This window comes from Linepithema humile, chromosome 5, assembly GCF_040581485.1.
Source record: "Linepithema humile isolate Giens D197 chromosome 5, Lhum_UNIL_v1.0, whole genome shotgun sequence".
NCBI classification, from domain to species: domain Eukaryota; kingdom Metazoa; phylum Arthropoda; class Insecta; order Hymenoptera; family Formicidae; genus Linepithema; species Linepithema humile.
This window is the reverse complement of record NC_090132.1, coordinates 20,482,515-20,502,130: the sequence shown is the minus strand read 5'-3', so window position 1 is coordinate 20,502,130 and position 19,616 is coordinate 20,482,515. Positions and strand designations below refer to the sequence as shown.

Genomic DNA, 19,616 nt, shown 5'->3' with positions numbered 1-19,616 from the left:
CGTTTGTTCTTTGCACTTTTTCATCTCCTAATTCGAGAAATCAAAATTTTCAAAATCATATGTGATTAAACTAATAAAGAAAAAAGTAAAGTAATTTAATTTTTGAAAGAAAGATAATATCCTAGCAAATAAAACGTAAGCAATGTAAGCAAGCAGTTTATAGCATTGTTAATAGCATTTTTGAACTTTAACATTTTAACGAAAGCGGCGAATGAACAGTAAACAAGCAGTAAAACAAGTAATAAAAAAACAGACAAGAACAAGCTAGAACAAACTAGAACCATTATTAAAATACTTCGAGGACATTTCAGAGTGCGGCAAATTTGGAAAATTCTGATTCTATTGTATTAGAAGATAGAAAAATGCGATGGACAAAGGCGCGAAGTGGAAGAACGGAGCAGAACGGAGCAGAGCGGAGCTGTCCGGTCACGGCATCTAGCGGCGCTGTTCTCCCCCTCTCGCCCTTCCAAACCCCTCGTTCGTCTATGCACGTCTGACGACGCCATTGTGTTACCCTGCCTCGTTGTGTACCGCTCCACCGCCGCCGGAGGAACGACGACGTCGACGACGACGACAACGACGCACGGGCGTACCGTGGCGTCAGCAAACTCATTCGTCGTTCGTGCGAAGTAGCCGGTCGAGTTGTCATCGCGAGACGACAAGTGCGCTGCGTATTAGTGTCGCATTCGCGTTCGCCACACTCGCGAGCTCGCTTCGTTACGCTCTCGTGCATTTTACGGCGCCGTCGAAACACCTCGTCGAGAGGGTGCGAGCGAGACAGAAGGGGGAGAGAAAGAGAGATAAGAGAAGAGAGAAAGAGAGTAGCGCCCTGGCCGCTCGCGGAGGATCGCCCTGTACGAGATACCCTTCTGTCACTTTCGTGCAAAAGCCAGCACGAATCGCGCGGCGGCGTCCCGACCGATGCCCCGTCGACGGATTCAACCCGGTGACGGCGCTGCCGTGTCGTGCGTTCAGTGTTAGTGCATCATGTGATTGCTTCCCCCGGGTGCTCTCTACGCCACGGTGACGGATATCAGCGTGAAGGTTAGTCGCCAGATTTTCTTCCTTGCGTCCTGCCGAGCGCGGCTTCGATCGCGACTCTAATAACGTCGGATTTGCCCGTTAGAGCCGGTCGCAACGATTGTGTGATGATGGGTCTCCACCTCTAGCTGGCAATTGCCCTTTTTTGATTGCATCTCTCATTAGCGTATATAGATCCTATTTAGCTCCACTTTTCTGCACTGTCTGCGAATGAAATTAATACGTTATTGTGTTTTAAAGAGAGAAGGAAATGAAGAGCAGAGATATAGCTTAAAAATTTACGCATAAAATGTACCTTTTTATCACGGATACTTTGTTTTTTTTCCACTTCAAATAATTCCAATTTAGCTAGTTCACGAAACATATTGTCACTAGATAATGTTTCCAGCTGTAACATAGAGAGAAATATTCAGTTGAGCAAGAGTTGCGTTAGTAGAAATGTTGAAATAAATGATAATTCAAGCTTTGTATGAGATGCACACGCTGATTTTGAAATGCAGATTTTGCCATCAACAAATTTACGACTCTGAAAAGAATAATGTGATTATTTGTCTGTTGAGTAATTCATCAATAGTGTGACATTTATGAGTGTAATTCTAACGCGTGTGAATATAATTTCAATGCTAAGCAGAATATTGGTGCTATTAATTAAGGAAATATAATAAGTCATGTTCAGTTAAAGTTAATATCTATCTTTTTAGCAACATTTACGTTTTCTACATTTTAAATGAAATGAGTATATAAGATGTCACTTCTCATAATTTGATTCACGAAATCATTGATCGATTTTTTGAATAGACGCTGTAATGTGATTGTCTTTGATATTTCTTTAAATTAAAACGTCAAGGCACTAATAATTTCAATATTAAAAATTATTGAAGAACCTAGAGAAAATTATACGAATTGATTCGTGATAAAAATGGTTGATAAAATTTCATTTTTTTCTTTGTTTAATGTTAAATAAATGTTCTCTTTACTCAGTTTTAATATATTACAAAGATGCTTAACAAATATTAAAAAATTATGGAAGAAAGATGTTTGCACAAAGTTTCATTAAAAAAAAAAATAGTCTGATTTTATAAAAAGCATAAAAAGCGAAAATAAGGAAGAAAAAATTATAGTGAAAGATAGAGAACGTATTTAAAAGGAATCGATTCGAAAGAACATAATTATCGAATCTACTAATTGATAAATTTGATCTTTTCATTGGCACCTTTTTACGCCTTTCGGCTTTTAAAAAGAAAATACACATTCACACTTTGGGCAAGAAGGAAGCTGAAGTGTAACCAAAAAGGACAGACCTAACGTCAGTGCAAACGACATGGGGTTGATCAGCTGTATCGATCGCTTTGATTGGCTATTCAATCGGCTAGCGATATCCTCTTCCATTACACACAATCCTGCGTCGTACAATTGTAGCCATAATAAAGATACAGATGAGAGATTAAAGGCTAACCGACGTCGGTGCAACCGGCTCGACTCCGCGGTTGCCTTTTGTCCTGTTCGGGATAGTAGCCGACGGTTTTCCCTTCCTAACTTGTTCCTGAGTCATTCTTGGGGCTATCCAGACGTACCTGAGATCATCGAGTAGCTTCGTCCTGCGGTATTCTTTTTATTGCATTCTCGCGGAGCCCCGATGAATTAAGACTGATTGCGAAAGTAATTTTAATGCAGATGCCTCTTGCGATTCTCTTTCGGTTTAAATATCTGCAAAAAAAAAATTCAATACGCTGTTTTACGAAGCTCGCTGTTAACATTGTTATTTATTAAAATGATATCATTGAATCGATATAAGCAGCGAACGATTTAAGCGTATTTTATTTTTCTGAAAGCTCGTTACGACATATTATTTTAATATCTAAAGCTTATTAGAGTTATAAAACACAGTTGTCCGTACGATACTGTGTGGACTTTAATCAAGTAATTCCAACTGTGTGGTGTAATTAAGTAAGAGCAAATTAATTAGTAACTAATCAAGCAATTCCACAGTTGGAATTACTTGATTAAACTCTACGTAACATCGGGCGGACAACCGCGTTTTATAGCTCTAACAGGCCTTACATATTGACATTTTCAAAGAATTGTTCTCCCGCCTCATTATTGGGAATATTATTTACATTGTTACGATCATTATTTGGTTTATTGTATTAATTAATTCATATTGAAATTTCTATTATTATCAATATTTGAATTATCTGATTAGTTGATTTATGTCGTAATTGCTATTTCTATTAATATTCGGAGCATACTTTCAAATGCAATTTAGCGAAACGCACGTCGATATGAGTATAGTATGCTACACAAAAATGTGAATGCCAAAGTTCATCATCGATCACTCCTTAATTGGAATCTAATGCGACCGTGACTTGGAAGACCATTTCGATATGATAAATGATCACTACTACCGTTCTTAGAAACGAAACTTCGATTCGCATATACGTATACGCTGAATAGTAAACGCGCGCATAATGGCAGGCGACCGCGTATTTTAGGCGATTGAGCGATTTTAATGAAAGAATGTGTCTTTTCGGACAATGCGAAGCCAGACGCGTCTCGTTCGTCATTCGGGACACATAAGACTCCTCACTGAACGCCGTTATCATCGACTCCGAATCACATTACAGCCGTGAATCACGGTACGATAAAAGCGAACGGATGATATTCCACCTGAGATAAACGCGGGCATTACGTCAGTAAGAAACTGGAGCGACGGTCTGATATTTATTTTATTCTTTATTTATTCAGCGCCGAGCCGCGGCAACCTTAGAGATCAATAACCGGATCACATTTAAGATAAATAACAGTGCAACGTATACTTGTCTCGTCGGGGCAGAAGGAAATTCGACCCGCGTGTATTCACGTATCGCGAAAGGTATACATATCTCGAAGAGATTTATTCGTCTTATGCTGCAATATCTGTACGATGAACATTAATCATTGACCCCCCCCCCTCTTGGGGGGGAGTTTTTTGGGGGAGTTTTGTTATATTGTATATTTTTGCTGTCTTTTATTTCCAAATTTTTAAGCAATAGTTTTTTCAGACATTTGAAAAGATATATGCAGAATTGTGACAGTTCATAATATTGATGTCTCAATAATCGAAGAATTTGAATCTTAACTATTTTCGTTGTATCCGTGATTAATTATACGTTATGTACAATACGTCGAAAAAGATTTATTCGTTTGTAAATAGATTTTCCGTATTGTTAGCACAGGTGCTTAGTCACGATAGCTCAAGTTGAATAACCATGGTTAACGATTCGTTGTCCCTTTCAGAATTACAGTCCTACCTGTAATACAGGTTCTCCCACCGTTATCAAATGTCGGCCACAGATGCTATAGAATAAGCAACAGACAAGAATAATGGTGATTATTTTGATGTCAAGACGTCAATAGTTGCAGAGAATAATATGAAAAGAATACCATTATTCAATTACAACAGATTCAGCGAATAAAACTTCAGAGATAATAAAATATAAAAAAATTAAAAATACCGTTTGTCAGGTAGGTTTTATCTGAATAGAAATTGTTTGTAGAGATTTTTTGAAAAAAGCTTTTTGTTTATAAAAATATTTGATTTTTCTTTTTTTTTCGAAATCGAGCTAGATGGAAAATATATATTTCCAGATTGGAAAACCAAAGCAAGTAAGTTTACAAAAACTATTTCTTCACAAGAGAATAACTGTGACAAATATAAATATCCTCGAATTTTTAACGATCGTTATCTTGAAACGTACGACGAAGGGTATAAATTATGCAAGTAGGAAAGGTATTAATTTTTGATTGTGTACGAGAGTGCCCAATAATATTACTAATACGAACTATATATGCCTGCGCTCAACAATGTTTATTAATACCAAGCGTATATTTACTGGAGCGATCGAAGCTGGTCCACCCAGCGTGAAATGTCGATACTGTATGACGAGTGCGTGAAATGCGCGTTCGAATGTGGGCTACGAGCACTCGCATCTCGAGCGCGAAAGAGCGAGGTGAAACATTTACGTCTCGCATCGGCTGCGTCGTAACGAAGCGGAGCGGTACACGTGTACCTCAATAAATAATGCATTCATCGTTCTTTCCATTCACGTGGCGATACGTACGTGGACGTTCGCGTCTCTAACGTCCCGCCGTCGCGGTAACAGCGGGCCGGGATGCTTTCCGCTCTATAGCCAATCGCCGCCGACTCGTTCTTATTCCGACGTGGTGATCGACGACGGTGGTGCGTTTGCTTTCGCGTTGCATCGCGTCGCGCCGCGAAGGCCAGCGACTTTCCGCTTGTTTGTGCGCGCTTTATTTTCCCTCCGGCATTCGTAATCGCAGTGAATATCGTCAGTGAGGGTCCTCGTAAAACGTGTCTTTCGACTGCCTGTTTCGATCATCCATGACGAGGTAGCTTGGTATAGTCGACTTGAGCTCGCGATGGACGTAAGGTATGTCTCCTAGTTTCCTCCGATAAAAAGAAAGAAAGAAAATTATAAGGAAATGATAAGAAAAATCTTTCTTTTCTTACTTGTTTTGTTTTCCTTTGTTTATAAAACAGTTATTTTCTCTTATTACCGTGTTTCTTTAGATTTTTTAAAATATACATATTTTATGTGTTTTTTTGTTATTATTATGCTGCAATGATAGCGATTTAATTGATGTTTATATAAAATCTCCGGTTATTTTATAAAATAATTTGCCGTACGACTAATGAGAATTTAAAATCAAATACGCATTTATTGATAATTTGTAAAATCAAAGCACTTAACTTCATGTGTTTATTTTCATAAAATCATTAGTGAAAAATTCATAAAATCATTACGTGTTTGATTTCATAAAATGGTAGATGATTGTATCAGATAGGAATTTCTTACATTTGCCGACCTTTTCTCGCGGGATTTTTCTTTTTTTTTTTATAGCAGTGTAACATGGAACGTTTAATCTGCAAGTCACAGAATGGGATTAGTTGCTCTCTTTCCAACGTATTGATTTTATCGAACAACTTAAGTTTCGATATCCATGAGTATGCGAGCGTGACGTAATCAATTTTACCGGCGACGGACATAAGGGAGATTTTCCAATCTGTGGAATGAGAACAATTGTATGAAGAAGTGTTATATGAACACTCATATGACATTCGTCCCTTTAATTCCGAGTCATAGAAAGGGATTAGTCGGTCTCCTTTCGAGGTATTGATTTTATCGAGCAAATGATTCATTTACTAGTGACATCGTACGTTATTTTCTATGCGTCGTAATGTCAGTTTTTTTATCGCTACATTCAAATTTTTAATTATTTCTAAATTAAGATCAAAGATGATAGATGTAGGAATATTGGAAGAATTTTAAATGGAATGGAATTATTCTCACTTTAGGGCATCAATTAAATAAAGCAAATATGAGCAAATTTTAATGAAATTGAAATATTCAATACGATGAGCGAACGAAATTAAATATGATGGGGCAGAGAATAATTCAGAGAGTAGCGCTGCTGTTTAATCGAAATAAATCGCGATTAATATTATATATCTAATTGAATAATGAACAACTTTATTATCCCCAGAGAACTTAGTTTGGCTGTATGATAAATCAATTTTTATATATTTTTTATCAATTTAAGATATTATCTATATATTTTTATATTTTTTATTCTACATGTACTATTCATCGATTTTATTTTTTCGTATGAATAATGGCTTTTATTATTATATTATTTATATTATTTTTCATAATTATTTATATTTGTTATTACATTGAATCAGTTTTATAAATTTGATGTCAACAAAATAATAAATAAAATATTAATTTAATAATTAATTTGTTGAAATTACGGTATTATATATCACTGAAATGTTATCCTACTGTTTTATTTGTCGTTTTTTTGTGTTTACTTAAACATTTACCTCGAGGTAAATAAACTCTTACTCATCTACTTAACTTATCTGTCTATAGATCGAGTTATCTATCACTCTTTTCTGTCCCCACTGTTCTTCCTTCGTACTTTATCGTTGAAGGACACGTGGTCCGTGCTACTTTATACTGCTTACGTACCGATCTACTTTTGACATATTTGCGCTATATCATTTACGTTTATTGCTTTGTCGAGATATGATCTTTCGTTTTGACAATATCTCATTAACGTATAATCTATATTTTTTATGCTAAATTTCACATACGTTTGCAAAATAATTAGTTCGTAAAAAAAATCAAACGTACCAATGATATGTTAGTGCAAACAAATACATATATTACAATATTCAAAAATGCATTACAACTGAATCTCATATTGTTCAAACACAATTACTTATTAATAGCATTCGCAATTTGATGAAGTCATATAGTTATTTTGGGATTGACATATTTTTCATGACAAATAACAAAAATACTTGAACTGTGTTATTACGATGCTATAATAATGCAATGTGAGTTATTTGAGTTTTATTTAAATATGTCAGTATTAAGCGTGTTACATGTCTAAAGTTTGAAATATATAAAACACCGCGATATCACGCCAATATTATTATTGAATTTATGATTATATTTAATAACTCATAACTTCCGACTTAACCGTCGAAAAATAAGATATCTCCCGTGCTTGTTGAAAATTCGCGCAGAGGCCGCCGCGACTATGTGCATATTTCAGCATGCGTATAAAAGCGTGTAATAAAAAGTGCGCGTATATTTTCCAGGATGCAGGAACCGGCATTCCCGCGCCGAAAAGGGATCCTCGCCCCTGTGTCGGTGTTGGTGTTGCTGATACTACCACTGGTCGATTTACCCTCTGCAAATGGTGAGTCATCTACGAACGCGCCGGGCGCGTATGTGTCCGCGCGTAAGTACACACACGCGGATCGTACGAGCGCACGTGCACGCACACCCCGATCTCCTCGATAATGCGTGAACAATGAGGGAACAGTAAATAGTTACGTCTATTCGTTCATATGCGCATCCTTGAATGCCACTTACGTGAGCCCATCTCCATTTCACATACCGATGTGTCTCACAGTGTGTTATCACTTTAAAAGAGTGATAAAGGCCTTTTAAGATCTGCTGCAGCAACGATCTTAAGTGTACTGTTATCGAGCGATATCACCAAGTCGCTGGCACATAGATAGCATCAATTTTTAACTGCTTTAAGAATTGCTGGTCTGTTCAATAATACCTGCATGTCTCTGCCTTTCCTTTCTCCCAAGTTTTCTATATATGGAAAGGTGAAAAACGTTCAGACACTGCGAATTTACAAAAATTTTTTGACAATTCTGTGTCTGAATCGTGCTATTTGAAATAAATTTATATTTAGAATTTAAATGCTTTATACTGAAATTGAAATTAAAATATATTAAGGCTGAAATAATGAAGTAAATTCAAAGGAATAAATAAGAAGCTAAACAGCCGTTGCTAGATGGTTTCAAACTACGATTTAAACAATGATATCATTACGAATAATGTATGTATAATTTCAATTTTGTTGCGTTTTATTCTTATTATATTTTCAATTTTTTAATTCAAATTTCTTTGCGTTTTAGTGTAATCAAGATAATGTTTAACAATTTTCTTCTTTTTATTTACTGATATCTGTGATTGACCTCATCATCTATAATGCATCAAGTAATTTTTTAATACACAACTAACAACAACATACATCAGCGATGTTTTATAATAATTCGTTTAATTCGTCCGTAAAAGCGTTTTAATTTGTAATGTAATATTTCATTTATTATGAACTTGAAAAAGATAACAGGTCGAAACGTTGTTTTTATTATTTGTCTTTGAATACACGATCATCTAGCAACGGCTGTTTAGCTTCTTATTTATTCCTTTGCTTTATATTGTCTCGATTTTGACTTATTATTTCCAATACAACAAGTAATGTGAAACATTAATTATTAGAAATTTTTAATTAATTTTGTTTATTTAAAATAGGAACAGGACACGATACTTGTTGAGAATTAATATATTTTCCATCAGACTTTCTTTCAATTCATCACTTGTCAAATGACAATCTTTTATCATTGTAACAGCTGCAGCGTTAAATAGCACGATGATTACATTTCAAATGAAAAGCTTGTTAAAGTCAACCTAAAATAATCGAAAGACAAGTTCTTGTTATTTATTTGCGTTCTCGAAGAACACGCAAAACCTCTTTCTCTTTACGAGTTCACAGCTCAAGAACTGTTCACATCTTGATGTGTTTATTAAGGAAAATTCATTTTAGTTTTAAAAATATTGCCTCGCGCACCAAAGACACCAAACGCCTCGTATAAAAGGAGCATATTTAAATGTAGATTTGAGAGCACCCCGTTTCCGTTACGAGGAAGCCTGTTCATCATGTTTTTCCCGGGTTAAGTCGTCCTCTTATGTTTCTTCGTGTCTCACACGCTCTCGTCCGATTTGGATCTCTTTGCGCGCGGGACTCGCGTTCCCGCAGACGTACTCGCGCGCTCGTTAGCTCGTTAACGAGTGGTCCCTCTCTCCCCTCACTTCCTCTCTTTCCACGGCTTCGCGCGCCTCGCTCGCGGGCCTTTCTCAAAAAGAGCTGTTAACCGCGCGCACGAGGAAACGCAAGACGCACAAAACCGTCGCCGCCGCCTGTCGAGCGGCTGTCCGCGCGTCCGTGGTATCTGTCGCCGCCTCTTCCCGTCATCGTGGAAGAGCACGACAGGCAGAGAAACGAGAGGCGGAGATGCCCGCTCTCTCCCTCCCCCGCTTCCCCCGGTCGCGCCGAGATAAATGATGTTCTTTCGACGAAAGATGCGTGTCTAAAACGGTCGACGTTCTCTTCCTCGCCCTTCTTCGCTTTCGCTTGTGCCCGCGTTTGCTTGCTGGCTGCTCGGTTCGCGCGTGGCGCACGTGCGCACACCGTCTGTCATACAAGGTGTCCCAGAACCTCCACCCTGATGGATTGATCTTTTCCCAAATTAAATCGCGCGATAATCTTTGACTTATAAGCGATCGCGAATGAGGGGATTCGGCTTTCTCGCGAATTTAAGAAATTCACTGCGGCGCGATAAAGGGGAGGCTTTTCGTTGTCCGCTTGAATGCAAATGGACACTGCCTTCAGCGCTTGAATATTTCAGAACTCTAATTAGGGATGATTAATGTCGGCTGTTGCGAGTAATGGCCTCTTACGAAATTTCCCCTCGGGAAACAGCGGACTCCATTTTCGTCGATGCGCCCGTCATTAATATTAAGGTCGCATCGATTCTGAGACACCCTGTAGACCGCTGTCGCGTGTGTATCCCATTTCCCTTCGCGCACCCTTCGCTCCTCCGCCCTCTTCCCGGTTATTTCTGACATTCGCCACCGTTCGCGCCGCCGAGCAAGCAACCACCCCGAAATGTACGCGCGTTCGATCGAACGCACTAAACATCGCGCGCCGGTAAATATACGCACTGTGAAACGAAGGTTCGGGCCTTAACCCTTCGGCCAAGGGCGTTTTATCGCATGGTCTCGAGGGACCGCGGCCTGCAAGATCCATATTTCATAAGGACTCGAAGTACGGTCAGCCTAACGGATATCGGTTCCTTTTTTTAAATAGAATAATTTATTAACTGGCAAAAGTCAGGCAAACGTGACTTTAATCTGATTTTCATATTTGCACTCGCCCTTTGAAACTAGATGTGGCTGATTTCATTCTCGATTCGAAACTATTACGTGCAATCTTTGCTCGACAAAGATAATCCAGTATCGATAATTATTTCGATAACACGAGAGAAGCAAAGCGATACATTGAATTCTGTTCTATTCTCTTGGCTCTGTACGGCTGAGAACTTTCCGTCGGAGTGTTCTCGTTCTGTCTGGCAACTTTTACGCTAGAGCTTGCTAAATGCCGCTTGCTGACTGGTGACTAAGATAAACAGGCGACGACGGTTGGGAAAATGACAAGCAATGCGTTCCGCGAGTCGTTAACTGCCTTTTTTTTCTAACTGACGCATTCCGAGCATCGCTCGTCGCTTAGCCATGCGTACACAGCGTAACGCGCTGCGTAGTGTTATTCTTTCATTCCGACTCTCACGCCCCTGCAACAATCGTGTATTGCCCCGATAGCAATTTTCTAATCGTCCATTCCTCTTAATGAAAGCCCTGGCCACATGGAGCCTCTTAATTCTCCCAATCAAACGATACTTCGCTTTCAGATTCTTCACCTGAGTAAAACGGACATAGACTTTGATTGAGAAGGAAATTATTTACTTTTGAAAGAGAAAACTCATTACATGGGGATTATTGAACTTGATAAACAGTCATGTCGTTAATTTACAATTAGTGTTACAATAAATGAAACAAAATATAATGAAACTCGCTGACGAGATTTTAAGTTGAGATCATTGCGAACATAATAATTAAGAAGTACACTCATATAGTTTATACGTTATAATATAAATTATATACTCGCGACGAATAAAAGTATGTAGAATACAAAATAAATCTAGCCTGTAATTTTTTAAATTTAATTCCAATTTAATTCTGAATTTTAATTTAATGGAATTTTAACGCTTGGAAAGATATACTGAAATCCGTTTTGACGGTTGCGCTAAGAACTTTGATTAAGCTGAGAGAATTTCATTTGCCAGATATTCTTAATTGATTGTTAATTCATCGATCTTTCAGCTGTCAAGAAATTTGACAACAATTAGTACCCTATTAATCCTTCCTTTGATTCGTACACGATAATAAGATGCTTGTAATCGTTTAAAGCGCACTCTAAAATTCAACGTGACCAAGCGTGTTGACGAAGAGTTTCCTCACGTTTCAGGAGCTTGCGAGTTTCCATCGAGCTGGACGGGAGATTGGTACCAGCATGGATATGGGAAACAGAACGATGTATTCAATATAAACACGACCCTTTTTGGAGATAAGGCGTGCGTCGATAGAATGGACGACAAATACGTCGTGTAGTAAGTGCCTATTAATCGAAATTCCAATACAAAATCGACGCGAAAAAAATGATTATGATTGTCTTGCCGTAAATTACGATTCGCAATCGATAACAACTTTGCTTTATCGTTTCAGCGACGGGAACTGTTATTTCTGTATGATCATCAACAGACGGCATGAGAATGTTATTCAGTATCGCGAAGGTACGTTCAGCGTTTGAGATTGAGTCGCTCGAATGTGCGATTAGTCGCGAAAGAATTTGTTAAAATTAATAATAATGACTTTCCCCAGGCTTGTGCAACCCCGAACGATTAAATTTGGATGGCATATGCGGGTTGATTAATTCGGACGAAATGCTCTACTCGGTATTTCGCGTGAATTCAACGTCGATACCTTGCCCCTTCAATGGGGCGTCATTCACATTTACGTATAATCGAGGTTCCGGCGAGTGCACCACACCTATAAGTCTCGCGGAAAAGTGCACCGACGAAAGCAAGCTTCTTCTCAAGTACCAGGCCTGCCCGGATGTCATGGGCACCGAAAGTAATGGTATGTTGATCTCTTGTTTGAAACGATTTAGTTTATTCTTAATATATCATCGCGTTTCTTCAGCACAAAACACTTTGACAAGCTGTTTTCGCGTCAGCTGTTTTGCAATTAATAACAGGCTTGTTTCGAAAAAAAAAAAAAAAAACGAGATTAATAACATGTTTATCAATGTTAGAGCAATGTTTGCTGCAAGACAGTACTAATTTAGTTTGCCCGATAATTTTTTTATAACGCAAGCGATATATATGATTTTTTTAATCTTTCATGATTTCTCTATGAATAGACGTATTTTATAATATGAAATGTTTTTTGTGCTCCATGAAATATGTCGAATATTTTGCAGCCGAAGAATTACAATGTCTTGCCGTTTGGAACGATGGTCGAAACAAGTATCTGGTGGGTACTTTGAAAGAGAGGAGCGCTTTGGCCAACGAGAAGCCTTACAGGTGAAACATGTCATTTTAATTTCATGCAACGTAGACTTTTTCTGAAGTCTGCGATGGCGGTGGCCCTTTCGCTGCAGCGCGATTTTGTCAGCATGCTTATACTTGCGCGCGTCGAGTTGCTTATTTACGTCCACCGCACCTGTACGCCAGATGTTTTATGAACTGCGGTTTCCGCATGTCACATTTTATTCAGCATAGCGGTGTTATTCGTGGTATAAAAGCGCTATAACTGGAGTTGGCAAGATGAAAGGACGGTTAACCACTTATTTGTCATCTTTTGCCTAGCCATTATTATATGGGCTTTTTCCCATACAGACGTATATATAAATATGTACGTCGATGGGTGCGATAATTAATAAAGAAGAGTAGAATACAATTTCCGAAAAATTTGAAATCATCGTGAAATAATGCCTTTTTCCCTAACAGGTGTTTTTTATACGAAGAAAAACCTCATCATCAAGGAAAGATGATTTATCTGCTTGCTCAGTCCGGCGATCCGACCTGCAACGGCCTAACCACAGTTTCCGAAGGTTCGCGCACCATAAAACTCATGAAAGGTAATTATGCGAATAAATTTGAAAAATGTTTTCTCAGCGTCAATGAAAATTTCCACTTCACTTTTCGTTGCGTCTATTACAGCCGACAAAGATCATAGCAGTAGATGCAAATATCCGGGATGGGTAACTCAGCATCACGATTGGCATTCTCTCGATGGCACAAAAGATTATCACTTTACGAACAAAAACGCCACGCTGAAAATTAAGGCGCAGGATACCGACGGCGAGGTGTTTCACGAGGAGAAAATCGTTTGCCACAATTTGGAGAAAATGTATCCGAACGACAATATGCAAGGAAACAAAGTGAAACTGGTTGCTCACGTCACCAGCGGCTGGTAAGAGGTTTCTCAATTCTTCTGCAGTTTGTTGCAATACCCCATTACAATTGAATGAATCTATTTTTACCTATGATTGCAGCGACATCGGTTACATTTGCATGATATTCCACAGAAGAGACAGTCACATAATCGAAATACAGCAATCAGGTGATTATACTTTGGCTGCGTTAAAAAAAAAAAAAAACGGATGCAATAAGCAATAACAAGCGGTAACAATAAGCACTAACTATTTCCTCTTTTTACTGCAGATCATAAAGCGATTATGCCAGACGAAGCATGCTCCATGTCGGATCCTTCCATGATGCCGTATACGACCTTAATAAGTAAGTGCTAATTCGCGTGCCGCGTTGTCGCTCATAAATATTGATGTAAGAAATCTGCCGCTCATTATCGCGCCCGTTACTGCGGTAATGCGGGCTGGCGGGCAAACAACAAAACGTATGCAAATCATGTCTGTTTTCGTTTTACAGCCGCGTCCTTACATCAGAGAAGATGTCCTAATCCGGGACGATACAGAATCATGGATTTCGCTCCGTCGGATATGCTGTCGACCATCATGGCCGGGCGACAACGGCGTAGCGAACTGAGGAAAGCCAAGAGGCGAACGTGGCAGGAAACCGGGGATGAGGAGTGCAGGAGTACAGATATTCAAGTGGGCTGCACCTCGTCCGATCAGACCGAAATGATAATCTCCAATACGTGTGAACATAAAGAGATTGGTAAATATGAGTGAATTTGCACGACACCCTTTTGTGATTTACGCAAAAAGTATATGCAGAAAAAACTAAGAACATGATTTATCTTGGCAGCCTATTTTTGTCACGGCAGCTGGGAGGAGAAAGGCACGTGGTACACGATAGCATCGCAACGAAATTCCGAATTCCCAGTCGGCCTAGGGCAAACATTTTGTTTTTCCATGCGCCTCGAGAGCGCTAGAGGCAGAGTTTCGGGAAGAGGCGGTAGACAAAAGCAGCATGAGCAAGAATTATGGCTGTCAAAACCGTCGCGTACTTGTCGAATAGAAACTAAGGATGAATGGACGTACAGATTGTCGAATCAAGGTAATCAGACATCAGATATTATTACGAAGAATGGTAAAAAAAATTGCGGTTTTATAAGGGTACAAAAATTATTAGCTCTTAATAAATTATGTTGTCATTGAAATTGTACTGTTTGTAGTAGAAAACAAATAAATGTTATATTTGTTTCTCGCTACGAAGAGTACAATTGTCATATCTCGCTTATCGGGATGGAAGCTGTTCATTTAATGGAAGTAGCGAAGTAATTATTCGCATCATAATTCGATTTAGAACAGATTACACCACGTTTGGTTTAGATGCAAGCGTGCTACGTAAGCATGATATAAATATTCAACATTTACATTGTGTTACAGGAATGTGCGAGGATTTAACGAAGGCAGCTTCGAGCGCAGCGTCTGCCTCATCGATGTCCCAACTTCTGTTTACCTTAAGCAAAGTAGCTTACATCGCTATTAATACGCTATGGGTATTATTCTCGAGATGATCTGCAGCTATTACGTAAGAAGTCGAGGTACTGTAATTTCCAGCACGGATTCTCAGGTATTGCGTGTTACTGGAAATGTATATATAGTTCACACAAGTTTGATAGCTATTGATCGATCAACGAGCTGTCAATATAAGAATGACGTGGGAAGCGTGCAGCTAGCAGTCATTATTGACAATATTAATTTCCGTTCCGTTCAAAGCAGCAGCCTAATTACGCAAATCGGTGATTATGATTGTTCCCAATTGGAAACGAGACAATTTGTACACATTTACGAGTGTACAATTATTTTTTACAATATTACTTGTTGTAATTTATCGCGAATTCGTATTTTAAACGAATCACACACTGAATTTTAGATTACTAGTTTTCAATATAACATTTACAATACATTTATTATCTTAGCTAACAATTTTTATTACTGCCCAAATTGTTGACTGATTAAAACAGCTTGCGACAGTTTTGTTGCACGCACAATTTTCTGATCGCTCGTATGCTTTCCATTCAGTTTTGCGCGAAAAAGAGAAAAGAGAAACTGATAATATATATATATACATATATATATATATATATATTCAGGACTGGGCAGAAATACCGTAAATATGCATTTCAGATATAGGAGTATTCGGTGTGACGAAACCAAATTTTCAATATAAAATATATTGATAAAAATGTGATTGAAAGAAAATATAAAATGCGAGATATTCTTTGAAGATTTGCTTCGAAAATATAAAATGTAGAATAGTATTTAAACATCTATGCCATATACGTGCATTTGGAAATACTACCTAGTCCTGATGACACTTTTGAGATTACGCGAATGTGTTTTTTACGCGACAGCCTCGAATCACGACCACTTCTGAGTATCTAAAACTCGAAGACTCACATGTATATTCTTAAGTCTACCGCGCTACTGTAAATACGACCAGGGTATAAGTAATCGAGATTTCAATTGGGTTATTTTCGAGTAAAGATTGGGATACACACTGTGTAATTACAATTCAACAGATTGAACTCGTACTTGGATCTAATATAATAGCAAAGTACATAGATTTTATCTTTTAGCTAGTATATACAACTGTACATATATAATATAATTAAAATATTGTATAAAGACTGTTTCTAAAAGAGTATGACAAGTATACCGCTCACGATATTGCATTTCGTCGCTGGAGGTGCGTGCATTTTCCAGGATATTTTCGAGATCGCTCTCGCAATCAAAGATCCGCGCAAATACAACACTCGTGCTATCGTTCCTGAGTTCGCGAATCGAAACAAATCAATGGCAGAAAAAGTTCAACGAATTCACAAAAATATTATTAAATGTTTAACAAGTTTTATATGAGTATAAAATTTACTAGAAACGAATCTATATAAACCACAAATATCCAATTCTGTCGAGACAAGTATTGTTGTTAAATACTTTTTGATTTTTTCAAATTCGTAGAATAAGGAAGAGATACATTTTTCCTTTAGTTTTTAAAAATTATTAATTTCTGTTTTTGCAACGAATGCTCTTCGTTTTACTGTTCAATTCGTAGTGCGATCTTTTAAGTTAACGAACTTATGAACAAATCGTCAGTATATCAAAGTTTTTCGATGGACTTGGCATACACAAGCGGCCGAGTGTAGTACAACTGCGGACGCGTTAAGACACGTCTTTGTCGCGTGTGAATGTAGTGCTTTTGCATTTCTGGCACAGAATTAATGGATGTCGAAGCAGATCGATTACACATCTCAATATCTCCTATTTGTCATCGATGATACGTAGAACACGACATGTGTATCGAATTCGGACGTGCGTGTGCTTCGGTTTTCATCGCGCTCGGATATTAGAATGTTTAGTGCTATGCACGCTCGTACAATATAATGAGGTATTTCTTCCGAACAGGAAACATATTCCTTCGGCAGTCGTGCATTTGCTCGCGCGAAAAGTGTACGCTATATACCGGTTCTTGTATATTTTTAAACTTGCATTTCCTTTTTTTAATTAAAATAATTAAATTAATTATTCTTTTCTTCGTAAATTAAAATGCAACTATCGCTGAAACGATATCGATAATCTGGCACATTATACCGCGTGAATCGAACAACATTTAGTGGTGGAGTTTTTAAATATCTTTATCGTATTTCTATATAAACACTGTAACGATACAAATCCGATACGCCAACTTGGTGCCACGCGTAAACTTTATCGTGTGATTACTTAAATTTTCTGTAGGTGCGGTCCATTTGATAATTTTCGGAACGTTCCACCGGCAACGTGTGACGTAGATTTCGCTTGCCACAACTGCTTCAACTGGAGAAATGACAGGGTCAGAGCGTTGAGATACAAGTCTTAGTTTGTTTGACAATGTTGGAAGTGTTAATGGACTTTGGTCAACTCAGTGGAAGCGTAGGTAGCAAGTGCTGTCTACTGAATTGGATCGCACCTGAGCCGCGTACGTTCACGAAATTTGTAGTGATTTGAGTAGCAAGCAGAGATAATGGCATAGCAAGTAGAGATAGTGGATCTACGCGATATTACGAACGGGAGGGAGGGAAGTGGGGAATATATACGGCTCATCACGCAAAGCTCAATAGTTTTATATTTTTATCAAGTGACACACACACACACACACACACACACACACACACACACACACACCCCCTCCCCGCGAAGCGTGTACATATACAGTTCTATTGATTATCGCGCGTATAGTTGTACACAGGCACGCAATGTGCTCGCGAGGGAAGCGCGAGTAAAAAAATGATAGAAAAACAGCATGTACAAGAATGCATACACACGCGTCCATACAGGTTTTTTTTTTTTACTTCAGCCGACTCTACATCCATTAACTCTGTGATATCCATCACGTCTAGGCGTAAATGTGACAGCCAAAAAAGAAAAAAAAAAGAAAAACGAATAAAGCTGAACTCTAAAAACATTTTTATTGTATATATTATATATTTTCTAAATAATGGACTGTTCCGGAATTCAGGAGATTTGTTGATAAGCGAAAGTGTATGGATTCGAATTATTAAATATCTGAGCAATTTAAATAACGAAAGACAGATTCTTATTTTTGTACAGATAGGGATGACCTATCGCGACGTCCTACTCCGCACACACGAAACTTCACACGCTAAGCGAAAACGTAGTCGTATATGAATATATTTTATGTAAGCTTTTTGTAATTACTGCGTTACCGTTAGCATCATCCCTCGAAAGGTGTTAAGCAGCTCTCGATCGTAGATGCCTTGATCATCGCCGTCATGAATTAATTTCATTGTCAGTAATTACGTTATCAAGCGTATCGAATATTTTATTATATAACTATTGTTTCATACGCTATTTCGAGAGAGACGCGATTTAATAATAGTGACATAATGCAGGCCTTGTTACTTTACGCGCGTTTGAAATGCGATGCAGAAACGACAACCGATGCCTTAAATATACAAGTTCTAATGCCTTATGCGAAATCACAAAAAAGTGTAAACGATCGGTTACTTTCCAACAGTACGCCTCCGTATGCAATTTTATTTGACGACATTCGACAGAATTGACACACCGTGCGTGCATATATTTAGCGAGTTTAAATTGTCACCCTTACGTGCAGCGTGAGCATGTGATCCCCTGTACAGTCGGATGCGGCTGTATTGAATTCCGGAAACAGATATTACACGATATAACTTTAAGACTTCTAAAGTAAGCTCTAATTTGTAAGGCGTGGCAACGAGAGTAATTGAAAGTCGCGCGCGAGAAACGCTGTTGCGAAAATGAGGGGGAACGCGAGAAAGTAAAGAAAAAAAAAAAAGCAAAAGCGGCGGAGATGGGAAAGAGGGCGCGAAAGAGTGAGAGACAGTGAAAGAGACGGACGGAGGAAGAGATGAGATGAGATAGAGAGAGAGAGAGAGACAACAGCCCACAAGTTTTGTACATCCACATGCGCACACGTATATTTTGTTTATTGCTGTGATGAATTATGTAATTATAAATATTAGCGTGTAAGGCGGTTTGAATGCGGCTTTTCTTGCCATTTTAATATAATTGCAAGCATTAGTCACACTCCCGTTCGGATGTAAGCCTCTTTGAAAAAAAAAAAACCATATGAAACGGCGACCTATTTATCCTCGATGTATTTAATTGTACGATACTTACACGACGACATCCTTGTAAAGCGCCTTGGATAAACGACTCGTCCAAAAGGCGACTCGCCGCAACGACAATTTCGTACAGAAGAAAAAAAAAAAAAAAAAAAAGAAAAGATATCCGATTTATTTTGCTACGCGTGCGGAATTATGCGAGAACAAACTACGTCGAGA

The 19,616-nt window shown here is 38.3% G+C and overlaps 1 protein-coding gene and 1 long non-coding RNA gene across 4 annotated transcripts; one reads left to right on the top strand and one right to left on the bottom strand.

The window, feature by feature from the left end:
* Positions 1 to 142: 142 nt before the first annotated feature.
* LOC105673107 (uncharacterized) lies at positions 143 to 19,558 on the top strand. 3 transcript variants are annotated; one of them, XM_012368490.2, is made up of 13 exons: positions 143 to 1,044; positions 7,712 to 7,812; positions 11,776 to 11,917; positions 12,033 to 12,100; positions 12,189 to 12,446; positions 12,790 to 12,892; positions 13,319 to 13,449; positions 13,532 to 13,784; positions 13,867 to 13,934; positions 14,036 to 14,110; positions 14,258 to 14,506; positions 14,597 to 14,848; positions 15,181 to 19,558. In XM_012368490.2, the coding sequence occupies exons 2-13, from the start codon at positions 7,713 to 7,715 to the stop codon at positions 15,309 to 15,311; spliced, it is 1,830 nt and encodes a 609-aa protein (XP_012223913.1). In that variant the 5' UTR covers positions 143 to 1,044; position 7,712; the 3' UTR covers positions 15,312 to 19,558. The 3 variants fall into 3 exon arrangements, with proteins under 3 accessions (XP_012223913.1, XP_012223903.1, XP_067211447.1); XM_012368480.2 differs by lacking the exon at positions 143 to 1,044 and adding an exon at positions 4,896 to 5,471; XM_067355346.1 differs by lacking the exon at positions 143 to 1,044 and adding an exon at positions 5,723 to 6,212.
* Positions 1,044 to 2,733, bottom strand: LOC105673151 (uncharacterized). Its single transcript, XR_001100918.2, has 3 exons — positions 2,343 to 2,733; positions 1,337 to 1,429; positions 1,044 to 1,245 (listed from the first exon to the last, which is right to left on the bottom strand). It is a non-coding gene; the product is annotated as an uncharacterized lncRNA (long non-coding RNA).
* Positions 19,559 to 19,616: the final 58 nt, after the last annotated feature.